The 14259-nt window shown below is 35.4% G+C and overlaps 4 protein-coding genes and 1 pseudogene across 4 annotated transcripts; all 5 read left to right on the top strand.

The window, feature by feature from the left end:
* The first annotated feature begins 1749 nt into the window (after nucleotides 1-1749).
* On the top strand, nucleotides 1750-3286 carry LOC101266985 (subtilisin-like protease SBT3). Its single transcript, XM_069291774.1, has one exon. The coding sequence runs from the start codon at nucleotides 1876-1878 to the stop codon at nucleotides 2260-2262; it is 387 nt and encodes a 128-aa protein (XP_069147875.1). The 5' UTR covers nucleotides 1750-1875; the 3' UTR covers nucleotides 2263-3286.
* LOC138347216 (subtilisin-like protease SBT3) lies at nucleotides 2376-3094 on the top strand (annotated as a pseudogene).
* A 687-nt stretch (nucleotides 3287-3973) lies between the features above and the next one.
* Nucleotides 3974-6306, top strand: sbt4e (serine protease). Its single transcript, NM_001330369.1, is given in 2 exon segments — nucleotides 3974-4799; nucleotides 4802-6306. Coding segments are annotated over 2 exon segments (2331 nt in total).
* A 2709-nt stretch (nucleotides 6307-9015) lies between these two features.
* sbt3 (subtilisin-like protease) lies at nucleotides 9016-12038 on the top strand. The gene is given in 1 exon segment (NM_001247845.1): nucleotides 9016-12038. A coding segment is annotated over 1 exon segment (2286 nt). The 5' UTR covers nucleotides 9016-9575; the 3' UTR covers nucleotides 11862-12038.
* Nucleotides 12039-13044: 1006 nt separating this feature from the next.
* LOC104648672 (uncharacterized) lies at nucleotides 13045-13998 on the top strand. Its single transcript, XM_010326470.4, has one exon. It carries the CDS (start codon nucleotides 13264-13266, stop codon nucleotides 13777-13779), a length of 516 nt encoding a protein of 171 aa, XP_010324772.1. The 5' UTR covers nucleotides 13045-13263; the 3' UTR covers nucleotides 13780-13998.
* Nucleotides 13999-14259: the final 261 nt, after the last annotated feature.

Here is a 14259-nt window from a genome sequence, read left to right on the forward strand (position 1 = left end):
AAACAGAATTGCACCCGCAATTTTTATCAAGAAAATTATATTCTTTTAATTTTATTGTTATTAAAATTTGTTTTCTATCACTTTAAAATTTATTGCAAATACAAGTTGGAGGATGCCTTTTTAATTTATATATTTTCCTCATATAGAGTAAACTACAACTCCATTCGTCCCACTATGAATATTATCTTAATAAAAATTGTCCGTCCGAAAATGAATGGCACTTCAACAAAAATTATGTTCATAGTTTATTAATTCTTTTATCTATTTTTACTTGTTTAATATATTATTCTAAGATGCTTAATAATATTTGTTTAATTTATAAAATTAATAAATAATTTATTATTTTATATCTATTTTATCCTTATTATCAATTATTATTCATTTTTTCTATGTTTAGATGACCTATATTCCCTCTGTTTCATTTTATATATTATTCCTTTCTATAATTAGTTGGTCCATAATACTTGTCACTTCATAAAATCAATGCATAAATCACCATACTGCATTTATTAATGCTAGTACAAAGTAAAAAGATAACATATAAAATGAAACCTGAGAAATATTTAATAATGTAACCTATCATTCTACTTCTTAATTCATGTTTCAAGACAATAATTGACAACTATTGCCAAACAAAGGGAGTATATCCATATTTAATAAATGACTCTCGAAAATTGAACACTATTACAAGAAGATGGAACGTAAGAGTATTGTTAAAAAAAACATACTCAAGTAAATTGTCTTGAAATTCTAAAATGACACTTATTTTGGGACAAATAGAGTAATTATCACTCAACTAATACTTTCTCTGTCCAACAATGTTGTTCATTATTGACTTTGCACACTTCTTAAGAAACTATAAATAGAAGAGTAATTTTACTATATATCACCCTTGAAATATAATAAAATACAATATCTTAAAAAATACAATAGGAGAATGACTATAATTAATGATAAGAATAAATTAAAAACTAAGTGTAAAATTATTCATTGATTTCATAAAGTAAACAATATTATTAAACATTTCCAAAATAATATAGTGAACAACATCTCGTCTAAATGAGCCATAGATTGTGAGTGAGCTTTCGAGGAGTAGAGATCGAGCCGATACTGGGCCAGGCCGTCCGATCCCCTTGCCAGATGGACCTAAGTTAGGCCAATGTATCACTTTTGCTTGCATAGTTTAGGAAAAGCATAATCATAAATATTTTTAATTTGATCTTAAAATATATATTTATGCCCTGTGTGGACATAATATATATAGAATACCATGTAAGACTCCGATTGTCATGTAAGATGCATGTGTATATTTATTTAACTTTATACAAGTATAAGTGTTTATTTATATACATCAAAGTTGGAGAACAAAAATATAAGTTAAGGCACAATTAAAGAACATAGTTATGTATTAGGCCAAAATTTTATCATTCTCTACCTAAGTGGTTCTGTCAAGTTCTCTTTTATAATCTCGTTGGATTTATGTTCCAAAGTAGAGAAATGTTTTTAGTGTCAGTAGCTGACTCTTCAGCAAGTTGGGGAAGTTTGGTTTTTGTGATCCACATTATATTATCCAGAAGACAAAAGTATAATATCACCTGTTACAACTATGAAATCAAAAAGTAACATGGAGTGGAAGCAACACTCATTCATTAGTGACTTCTCTCTTTGTTATATTAAAAAGAGATTATAATTCCTTTCATTAGATTACAAGTGGAGTCATGTTCCTATATTTTACTATACTACCTTTTTATAACTCAGTATTGTTCTCCACTTGACATACAATATGATTATTGCAACAACCAAATGCTAACTGCATGATCCTATAAACTCACTTGAATCTGATGTTGTATGTAGCCAACACAGCAAAGATCTAGAATGGTGTTACCTTATTGGAATTTCGCCAAAGGTGTTTCCCATTTTGGATATGCATCAGGTACAGCTAGAGGGGTTGCGCAACGAGCTAGGCTAGCTGTATACAAGCTTAGCTTCAAAGAAGGTACCTTTACTTCAGATCTAATTGCAGCTATGGACCAAGCTGTTGCGGATGGTGTTGACATGATGTCCTTTTCATTTGGGTCCCGTTTTGTTCCCATGTATGAAGATGCTATATCCATTGCTTCTTTTGGAGCTATGATGCAGGGAGTTCTTGTTTCAGCTTCAGCTGGAAATCGAGGCCTGGATACTGGAACTTTAAAGAACGGATCTCCATGGATCTTGTGCGTGGCATCAGGCCACACTGACGGACATTTGCAGGAACTTTGACACTGGGAAATGGCTTCGAAATTAGGGGGTGGAGCTTGTTTCCTGCAAGAGCCATTGTTAAGGATTCAACAGTGATTCACTACAAACTCTATCTATTAGATCCATGATGACCACGGCAGAAAGCCGCGCATCCTGAGTGGAGTCCTTCAGCTATTAGATCTGCCATGATGACCACGGCAGATCCTTTGGATAACACTGTAAAACCAATCATAGACTCTGACATTAACAGGGAAGCCACACCCCTAGCCATGGGATCAGGGCATGTCAATCCCAACAGAGCCCTTGACATATGATGCTACTCCACAAGAGTACGCTCTATGAATTTCACAGAAGAGCAATTCAAGACAATTGCAAGATCGCCAGCCAATCACAACTGTTCAGATCCATCAGCTGATCTCAATTACCCATCATTCATTGCATTGTACAACAATGAGGGAAACTACACCTGTTTGGAGCAGGAATTCAGGAGGAAAGTCACAAATGTTGGTCAAGGTGCAGTTACTTATAAAGCTAAGATAAAAAAAACCCAAGAACTCAAAAGTTTCAGTGTCACCACAAACTTCGATGTTCAAGAATAAAAATGAGAAGCAAAGCTATATTTTGACAATTCGTTATATAGGTCCCAATAGAAACTATGGGTCGATCACTTGGGTTGAAGAGAACGGAAATCATACTCTTAGGAGTCCTATAGTGATATCTCCCATGATTGAATTGGAAGTACCAAACACAAGAACAAAGGAAAGCTGAAAGCAAAATGGTAAATGTGTAAGCTCTATGAATTGCCTGTACTATCTTAAACAAACAAATAACAGTGGTCCTTCCGTCCCTCTTTCGCCCAATTTTGTGCTAGTCTTTAATTTTGTATCATAATATTTCATAAGTTATACTTTCGTGCCTTTAAAGGACTTATGCCCCGCTAGACATAAGTTCAATTTCTAAGAACAAAAATTACAAACCACCCATGTGAAGGGTAAATTAAAGATCACCTCATTTGAAGGGAAAATCATTCAATTGATGTTTATAGGTTGGAGTTTCTGTTCATATATATTGTTAAGTTCTAAATAATATTTAGTATGTTTTCAATAAATTTCTCAATGCAAATATAATATATAGAACAAAGATACTTAACCGTACTCTAGCTCTACCCCGTATAGATTATTAATAATATCCCCCACCATATTTTCCCAAATGGGGAACAGAATATCAGGAAATTTAGTAGAAAAAAGATTATGTAGAGCAAAACCTAGTCACTTGATTCTTTATATTATCGAGAAGCTAAAATAAATCTTATACATTAATATGGAGAAAGAGTGAGAGCAACTGCCTTCATTATTGACTTCTCTTTTTCTTCCAAAGAGATTATGTTTGATTTAGTTTACAAGATTCTGTCATATCTTGCCTCACAATTCATTCAAATAATACTAAATAAAACAAGAACTGATTAATATAGTATTGAAAATATCACTGATTTGAATGGGATAACAAATGGGGTCCTATTTGAAAGTTGATATACAGATTACTTTCTAGAAACAGTACTTAATAGGTTCAAATCACTTACAACAGCCGCCTATCTTTATTACTTTACTACCCTTTAAACACATTTCATTCTTTTCTTCACTATTTTTATTATTATTGCAACAACCAAATGATGCTTCTATTATCTTATTAAGTCACTTGAATCTGCAGTGTTCAGTCAACACAGAGATCTACAATGGGGTTTCCTTATTCTCTTCATCTTTTCTTCCTTTCATGGTTTCTTTCTGCTCATTTGCTCTGTTACTTAGCCATAGCACAAAGATCCACTTATATTGTCCATTTGGACAAATCTTTAATGCCTAATGTCTTTACTGATCATCATCATTGGCATTCTTCTACTATTGATTCCATCAAAGCTTCTGTTCCTTCATCACTAAACAGATTCCACTCTGTTCCAAAACTTGTGTACTCTTATGATCATGTGTTTCATGGCTTCAGTGCTGTTTTGTCCAAAGATGAACTGAAAGCTTTGAAGAAGTCACCAGGTTTCATTTCAGCATACAAAGATAGAACTGTGGAACCTGACACTACTTACACATCTGATTACCTCAAGCTCAATCCCTCATCTGGTCTATGGCCGGCTTCTGGTTTAGGCCAAGATGTGATCATTGGTGTTCTTGACGGTGGCATCTGGCCCGAATCTGCAAGTTTTCGAGATGATGGTATTCCTGAAATCCCCAAAAGATGGACAGGAATTTGCAATCCAGGCACCCAGTTTAACACTTCCATGTGCAATAGAAAACTCATTGGGGCTAATTACTTCAACAAGGGACTTTTGGCTGATGATCCCACTCTGAACATTTCCATGAATTCTGCTAGGGATACTAATGGTCATGGCACACATTGTGCTTCCATTGCTGCTGGGAACTTTGCGAAAGGTGTTTCCCATTTTGGATATGCACAAGGAACAGCAAGAGGGGTTGCCCCGCGAGCTAGGATAGCTGTATACAAGTTTAGCTTTCGTGAAGGAAGCTTAACATCGGATCTAATTGCTGCTATGGACAAGCTGTTGCAGATGGTGTTGACATGATATCCATTTCTTTTAGTTACCGGTTCATTCCCTTATATGAAGATGCTATATCTATTGCTTCTTTTGGAGCTATGATGAAGGGAGTGCTAGTTTCAGCTTCAGCTGGAAATCGAGGTCCAAGTTGGGGGAGTTTAGGCAATGGATCTCCATGGATATTGTGTGTGGCATCAGGCTACACCGACCGGACATTTGCAGGAACTTTGAATTTGGGCAATGGACTAAAAATTAGGGGGTGGAGCTTGTTTCCTGCACGAGCCTTTGTCAGGGATTCTCTGGTGATTTACAGCAAGACTCTAGCCACTTGCATGTCAGATGAGTTGCTATCGCAAGTTCCTGATCCCGAAAGCACCATTATCATCTGTGATTATAATGCGGATGAAGATGGTTTTGGTTTCAGTAGTCAAATTTCTCACGTCGAAGAAGCAAGATTTAAAGCAGGCATCTTTATTTCTGAGGATCCAGGAGTTTTCAGAGATGCTTCTTTTTCCCACCCGGGAGTTGTGATTGACAAAAAGGAAGGGAAAAAAGTCATCAATTACGTTAAAAACAGTGTTGCTCCCACGGTCACCATAACATTCCAAGAAACATATGTGGATGGAGAAAGGCCAGCCCCAGTTCTTGCTGGATCCTCATCACGAGGGCCCTCTAGAAGCTACTTGGGAATCGCAAAGCCAGATATTATGGCACCAGGGGTACTGATTCTTGCAGCAGTTCCACCTAATCTCTTTTCACAAAGTATTCAGAACATAGCATTAGCCACTGATTACGAGCTTAAATCAGGCACATCAATGGCTGCTCCTCATGCGGCAGGAATTGCAGCAATGCTAAAAGGCGCACACCCTGAATGGAGTCCTTCAGCTATTCGCTCTGCCATGATGACTACTGCAAACCATTTGAATAGTGCTCAAAAGCCTATAAGAGAGGATGATAACTTTGTAGCCACGCCCCTAGACATGGGAGCAGGGCATGTTGACCCGAACAGAGCTCTTGATCCCGGCCTAGTATATGATGCTACCCCACAAGATCACATTAATCTTATATGCTCTATGAATTTCACCGAAGAGCAGTTCAAAACATTTGCAAGATCATCAGCCAGTTACGACAACTGCTCAAATCCCTCAGCTGATCTCAATTACCCATCATTCATTGCCTTGTACCCGTTCAGCCTGGAGGAGAACTTCACCTGGTTGGAGCAGAAATTCAGGAGGACTCTAACAAATGTTGGTAAAGGTGGAGCAACTTATAAAGTACAGACAGAAACTCCCAAAAATTCCATAGTTTCGGTGTCACCGCGAACTCTGGTGTTCAAGGAGAAGAATGATAAACAAAGCTATACTTTGTCAATTCGCTCTATAGGTGATAGTGATCAGAGTAGGAACGTTGGGTCAATCACTTGGGTTGAAGAAAATGGTAATCACTCAGTTAGGAGTCCTATAGTGATATCTAGGATTATTGATGTTTGGGGTAGTGATGACTAGGACAAGAGGGAAATTATGTACATATGTTGTCGACATGGGAAAAAATAATGTATGCACACAAAAGAATTCCAGTAAACACCTTGCCAAATATGTTTGTGTGTGAGAGAATTGGAAGAAAGGGAAGTGAGCAACTTGTTCTTTCTACTTCTCTCAGCTTGCTGTTTGGGATTGCGCATTAATTTCGAGATGAGGCTCCTCTCCATTTTCTATCTCTCCCTTTCTCAAACTCTAACTTGGATGAGAGACATGTATCATGATAAAAAAGATAATGACTGAGATTTAATTAACCAAAGCAATGTTCCAACCATTGTTAAGATAGCAAATACTCCCTCCATTTCAATCGGTTTATTGATCCGTTTGAAAGAGGATATCGCTTTCTTTTTCTCTTTCATTTTAACTTTTCACATGGTATGTTAAAACTACAAGATTACAAAACGATTTGGTATATTCTACATGTCTTTTTTCACGTGGTATGTTAAAACCACAAGATTACAAAATGATTTGGTATATTCTACGTGTCTTTAGTTAAAAAGGACAAGATTCAAAAAAAAATTCATACTCTCTTAAACTCTATGTCAAATCAAAACTAGATAAATGAAGAAAGTATTTACTTCAATTTTTGAATTTCTCTAAATTCTTACATCCAGTTGTTAGTTCTGTAATTTTGTTTGTAATTTTGAGTTAATCTTTACTTGGTTGAGTTCCCATTTTCTACAATTTGATTAATTTTTGCTTTAATAACTGACAAGTCAATGTGTAATCAATGGCCATTAAAATATTGATATTAGACCAAAAACAATATTAAGGTATGACCAAATTTGAGCGCGATATAATGTTTGTATTACGTTACAAATGGAATCAGAATTTAAAGCTTATAAATATTTAATTTAATATTTTTCAAGTTATTGAATTCAATGAATTTTTATTAAAAATATAAGATTTGAACTAAAATTATTTGGTTCAATCAAATCCACACGTCCGAACACTTACAAGAACGAGAAATATTTTAAAGTAAGACCGAAAACTGATTACCGGGAAAATTTGCTACTTACGGAAAAATGTGGCAGATTTTTGGACTATATCTGAAAATTATGGCTGTTTCTGAAATTCAGCATTGTTCTTCTTACTCAACCAATTTGCAGCTGAAATTCGCCCAAACAAACACCGAATCCTCCACCAAATTATCCCAAATCTGAGATATGAGCTCTCCACGACATTTCTAATCTATTGCAATAATATTAAGTCCAAACGAATCTTGTTTGCGTCAAAGCCATTTTTTCGAACTTGAGCTTTGATGAAGCTTCAATGGCGGATTGTCTTCTTCTTCTTCAAATTGTTCCTTATAACCACGAAACGGACAGGAATCAGCAACGACAAATCGATCAAAACAGTACTCATTCGGAACAGATCCTTTGACTCGGGCTTTCAACTTCTTAGAGTAAGTTTTTTCCTTATATTTCTTAAATGGCAACAACTGATACATGAAACTTTCAGCTCCATTTCAATGGCTATCAACGAAATGGTTTGGAAACCAGCAGCAGATTCCTCAAACAGATTTTCAGATTTTTCAACTTTTTCTGGGTTTAATTTGACAGTAGTTATTTAGTGTTGAATTCGAAAATGAACTTGTGTAAATAGGTAATTTAAATTGAAATCCAATAATTTTGACTGATTAGGGAAAATCTATTCAAATTAAGGATATTTATGTTGAGTTTAATAGAGAGAATATAATTAGTTTCGATAGTAATTAATAAACAAAAATACTAAATCAGAGGGATTTAATTACTCAATATTTTATCCTTTTCCTTTCATTTAATTGGCCCTTCCCAAAATTTATTTCCACAAAACATAGATATATGCTATTTTCACAAGTCCTAATCATGAGAGAACGTTAGGGACATTTTCTTATCAAATTATCGATAACGAGATAATTTTGAATGAAATTATTAACGGAAATTTTTTTTAAATTTTTATTTCCTCATAATTTAGAGATATTTTATATGTTTTTTCTTTTATCTCGAATTTGTACCTATTGTCTCTTTCAAAAAAAGTTTAATCTTTTCCCTAAAAATAATAATTACTCTCTAAAAATATCAAATATGGCTAGAATACTGCATGTGTGCACGTATAAATTTGATTTGTCCTATCATGAAATGAATAACATGTATATTCTCAATCAGTATATAAGTAATATCTTTTCTTAAGAAAGGTTTATTTCAAGCCTTAATTCGTTTCCAATTTATTAATTTGCAAATTACTTTCAATTCATTAAGGTAGTTTTTTTTTTATATTTCTTTTTTAAAAAAATTAAAACGCTATTAATCTAGGTTATGAAAATCTGAACAAACAAAGGTTCAACACTACATTTGCAAAGATGAAAAGGTTTAATTAGGCTTGTAGCTTTAGTAGGAGATCCATCAGCCTAAAACAATTTCAGCCATTGATTTGGTGATTAGTGGTCTAATTAAAGACCAATTCCAGATGCCTGTTATTCTTTTCCCAATATATTAAGCTGAGTGTCGGCAATATTAAAATTTAATAAAATTAATCATTTTTGAGTCATTCATCAAACTAGGGACCACAAAAAAAGATTAGTCTTTTCTAATCTTCTTTTTCTTCCTTTTGATTAATCCTCCAAATTACTAAACAAATGCTTTAAATGTCAGTAACTGACTCATCAACAAGTGGGAAAGTTTAGATTATATTATCCAAAAGCTAACATGGAGAAAGAGTGGAAGCAACACCCTTCAATTATTGACTTCCATTTTTCTTCCAAAAAGATTATATTTCATTAATTTATCAGAATTCTGTCATTTCTAGCCTTATTAAACTAATATCTATGAAAACAATAAATAATAAAGTATAGTTAATAACATTGACTTCACTAACAAGGTTGTGGTGGAGCGTAAGCACTTCTTCCTTTTTAATCAGCCTTGGATTCAATTCCTTCGCATACGGAGTCATCTTTATTAGGAACACTTTAGTCAAAAAGGAACCTCTCGAATGAAATTCAGATTTAGTACACTAGGTGGGTAAACCAACGAATTCCTTCCTAGCAGCCTGCAAGATTTGACATAGTGAGAAGAACCAGCTCTTTATACAAGCAGATTCATTTCACTTATATACTAGCCGCCTATCTTTACTATCCTTTATAATTCATTTTGTTCCCCACTTTGCCTTGTCTTTATTATTGCAACAACCAAATGATACTTGCATTATACTATAAAGTTATTTGAATCAGTAGTGTGTACTCAACAGAAAGATCTACAATGGAGTTACTTCATCTTCTGCTCTTTTCATGGGCACTTTCTGCTCATCTCTTTTTAGCTTTAGCACAAAGATCCACTTACATTGTCCATTTGGACAAATCTTTAATGCCTAATGTCTTTACTGATCACCATCATTGGCATTCTTCCACTATTGATTCCATCAAAGCTTCTGTTCCTTCATCAGTAGACAGATTTCACTCTGCTCCAAAACTTGTTTACTCCTATGACAATGTGTTACATGGATTTAGTGCTGTTTTGTCCAAAGATGAACTGGCAGCGTTGAAGAAGTTGCCAGGATTCATTTCAGCTTACAAGGATAGAACTGTGGAACCTCATACTACTCACACATCTGATTTCCTCAAGCTCAATCCTTCATCCGGGCTGTGGCCAGCTTCTGGTTTAGGCCAAGATGTGATTGTTGCTGTTCTTGATTCTGGCATCTGGCCAGAATCTGCGAGTTTTCAAGATGATGGCATGCCTGAAATCCCCAAGAGGTGGAAAGGAATTTGCAAGCCAGGCACGCAGTTTAATGCTTCCATGTGCAACAGAAAACTTATTGGGGCTAATTACTTCAATAAGGGTATTTTGGCTAATGATCCCACTGTCAACATTACCATGAATTCTGCCAGGGATACTGATGGTCACGGCACGCATTGTGCTTCCATTACTGCTGGGAACTTTGCCAAAGGCGTTTCCCATTTTGGATATGCACCAGGAACAGCCAGAGGGGTTGCTCCACGAGCTAGGCTAGCTGTATACAAGTTTAGCTTTAATGAAGGAACCTTTACTTCAGATTTAATTGCAGCTATGGACCAAGCTGTTGCGGATGGTGTTGACATGATATCCATTTCTTATGGGTACCGTTTCATTCCCTTGTATGAAGATGCTATATCTATTGCTTCTTTTGGAGCTATGATGAAGGGAGTTCTGGTTTCAGCTTCAGCTGGAAATCGAGGTCCGGGGATTGGAAGTTTAAACAATGGATCTCCATGGATCTTGTGTGTGGCATCAGGCCACACTGACCGGACATTTGCAGGAACTTTGACTTTGGGCAATGGCTTAAAAATTAGGGGGTGGAGCTTGTTTCCTGCACGAGCCTTTGTCAGGGATTCTCCGGTGATTTACAACAAGACTCTATCTGATTGCAGTTCGGAGGAATTGCTATCACAAGTTGAAAATCCTGAAAACACCATCGTTATATGTGATGATAATGGGGATTTCTCTGATCAAATGCGTATTATCACTCGAGCAAGACTTAAAGCAGCCATCTTTATTTCTGAGGATCCAGGAGTGTTCAGATCTGCTACATTTCCCAACCCTGGAGTTGTGGTTAATAAAAAGGAAGGGAAACAAGTCATCAATTATGTGAAAAATAGCGTCACTCCCACAGCAACCATCACGTTCCAAGAGACGTATCTAGATGCAAAGCCAGCACCAGTTGTTGCTGCATCCTCAGCACGAGGCCCCTCCAGAAGTTACTTGGGAATTTCAAAGCCAGATATATTGGCACCAGGGGTGCTGATTCTTGCAGCATATCCACCAAATGTATTTGCTACAAGTATTGGGACAAACATACTATTGTCCACTGATTACATTCTTGAATCAGGTACATCCATGGCTGCACCACATGCTGCTGGAATTGCAGCAATGCTAAAAGCCGCTCATCCTGAGTGGAGTCCATCAGCTATTCGCTCTGCCATGATGACCACAGCTGATCCTTTGGACAACACTCGAAAACCTATTAAAGACTCCGACAATAATAAAGCTGCCACACCCCTAGACATGGGAGCAGGGCATGTTGATCCCAACAGAGCTCTTGATCCCGGTCTAGTATATGATGCTACTCCTCAAGATTACGTAAATCTCCTCTGCTCTCTGAATTTCACAGAGGAGCAATTCAAGACAATTGCAAGATCATCAGCCAGCCACAACTGCTCAAATCCATCAGCTGATCTCAACTACCCGTCATTCATTGCCTTGTACAGCATTGAGGGAAACTTCACTTTGTTGGAGCAGAAATTCAAGAGGACAGTTACAAATGTTGGTAAAGGTGCAGCTACATATAAAGCAAAGCTAAAAGCTCCCAAGAACTCCACAATTTCAGTGTCACCACAAATATTGGTGTTCAAGAACAAAAATGAGAAGCAAAGTTATACTTTGACAATTCGCTATATAGGCGATGAGGGTCAAAGTAGAAACGTTGGTTCGATCACTTGGGTTGAACAGAATGGTAACCACTCTGTTAGAAGTCCGATAGTAACATCTCCTATTATTGAGGTCTGGTAATAAATTCTGCTACTTTATGTATTGTATTGCATTGGGATGCATCCGGCCATCAGAAACTTGAATTGGAAATACCAAACACAAGAACAAAAGCAAAGCTAGATTGTTAACCATGTAAAACTGTATGAATTGTCTGTGTCTATGATATTATCCCAAATTAATAAATAATTATTAGTCAGTACACTAGTAGTGCACATTTCTCTTTTTTTTCTCCAACGTTTACACTTATTATTACAAAATAATACAAGATAGACATTGTTCATTATTATCAATGGATACAATACTATAGCTCTGAAAGTCAAAATTAATTTACGTAGCAAAGTCATTCTAACTTAATATTTTTATCATCTGAAGAGAGCCTTATATGGAACAAAGTTTGAATAACTTTGCTACTACAATAAATTTTCTGAAAAAAGCCAGATGTAGGGTCCGTTTGGATGGACTTAATAAAAGCAACTTTAAAAAAGTATTTTTGAAAGTGCTGAAACTTATTTTTAAAATAAGCAGTTATGCGTTTGGATAAAAGTGCTGAAGTTGTTATGCCAAACGTGAAAAAGGGAAAAATGGAAGAAAGAGATGTTAGGGTTATATGGGTAATTTGGAGATTGTATAAAAATATTAAGGGCAAAAAGATTAAAATTTGGTCAACTTAAAACAGTTTATAAGCTAAAAAAAAAAGCACCCCTACCCCAGCTTTCAACTTTTGGCTTAAAATATTTTTTTTTAACTTAAAATAAGTTATTTTGAATATTGTCAAACAGTTAAATAAGTCAAAAATCAGCTTTTAAATCAGTTTGACCACCTTTTAAGCTGAGCCAAACAGGCTTGTAATGTGACAATTATGGCCCCCACTAAAGTTTATTTAATTCAACTAGTTAAATATACGTAGCATAGCTAGCAATCACATGTCTTATTCATTTGCCAACACATATAAGCTAAGCTACATTTCTATTATTTTGACGAAAATAAACTGAATCTCAATCGTGCCTCCACCTAAATATCCAAAAATATATATATATTATTTTTATTTTACAAAATTGAAAAAAGAAATTACTTTCTAAGCATTTTTAAGATATTAATAACATAAATTAATGTTTTAATATTAATAAAAAAGTTAATTTAATAAGTTAAAATTCTCATCCTATAATATAATAAATAAAATATTTTTTATTAAATCAAATTTTGAGTTCGAATTCTGAATATATTAAAATTCTCACCAGAGTAAGATAGAGTAAGATTACAGGGTAGAGGAATGAAAAATCTCAAAAATATGTCATAGAAAAACTGGAAATTTAGCAAAACAGATCAGGAAACGAGCATCTCACCGTAGTTTTTTTTTTTCTCTCCATCGCTATCATCTTCTCTTTGTTTACACGTTGATTATGCATACGACAATCGGCAAGTCATGTGGGACTGGTGGTACTATTTCTCTTTCAACTCCAACAAAGACAACAACAACAACCACCCTTATTCCCACAATTTGCTCCCAATTCGACATGAAAATCGCCCAACAAATCAAAATCCATCTCCAATTTCCCGTTCCACGATGATTCTCACCTCTTGGCTAAATCGTCGCCGCTTCCGGCGCTACTTCTGTCTCCTTCTCTGCTCTCCTGTTCTTCTTCCTTTGTTTTGTGCTACTTGCCCTATCATTTGTGCTGCTGAAATCTGCTACCGTCTGTGCTATCGCCGCCGCAGCCGATCGCCGTCGAAATCGGAAGAGAGATTCGACGGCGGAGGCGGCGATGGGCGGGGACGGTGTGAGGGAGCGGAAGGTAGTGTAGATGGAGGTCATGAGACAATGTTGTTGCGGAGGTATCTGGATGATCAACTGCTTCTAGTGATTGAATCTGTTTACAATTGTGGAGATGAAGAAGAAGATGTGGAAGAAGCAGATAGTAGAAGCCTTCTTCTGCAATGATAGAAGAAATCCAGAGGTTTATCTCTTTTTTGCTTTTGATTTTTTGTACATACAAGTCAAAATTGATAATTGGAATTCTAAAATCTCGCCAACAAGGTAACGGTTCAAAAGTACTATCGATTGAACTACTAAAATTTTTCGAAAAATAGAATAGTTATGGGGTTTGTAATCTTCGATAGTTTTCCCATTGAAATTCAATCGTGAGATATTTATATCAAATCACTCAATTTATTATATATGGTCAAGTGAGTTATCATTGAACTCTTTTGTTGCACTTGTATTTAAGGTTGATTCATATAAGTTTTTTAAAATGGCATAGATGTTAACAATAATAACAACAGTAAAAAAAATTGTGTGTTATGCATGATATAAAATAAATTGAAGAAAGTAAATACAAATTCATAGATCTAGTTTTTTGATGAATTAAATGCATTTGGCCAAAAAAGAACATTCAATTGACTTGTAATACAAACTTTTATT

The sequence above is a fragment of the Solanum lycopersicum genome, chromosome 1 (assembly GCF_036512215.1).
Source record: "Solanum lycopersicum chromosome 1, SLM_r2.1".
NCBI classification, from domain to species: domain Eukaryota; kingdom Viridiplantae; phylum Streptophyta; class Magnoliopsida; order Solanales; family Solanaceae; genus Solanum; species Solanum lycopersicum.

Coding starts and splice junctions, on each gene's coding strand:
- LOC101266985 (XM_069291774.1), top strand. CDS start 1,876: ATGGTGTTACCTTATTGGAATTTCGCCAAAGGTGTTTCCCATTTTGGA.
- LOC104648672 (XM_010326470.4), top strand. CDS start 13,264: ATGTGGGACTGGTGGTACTATTTCTCTTTCAACTCCAACAAAGACAAC.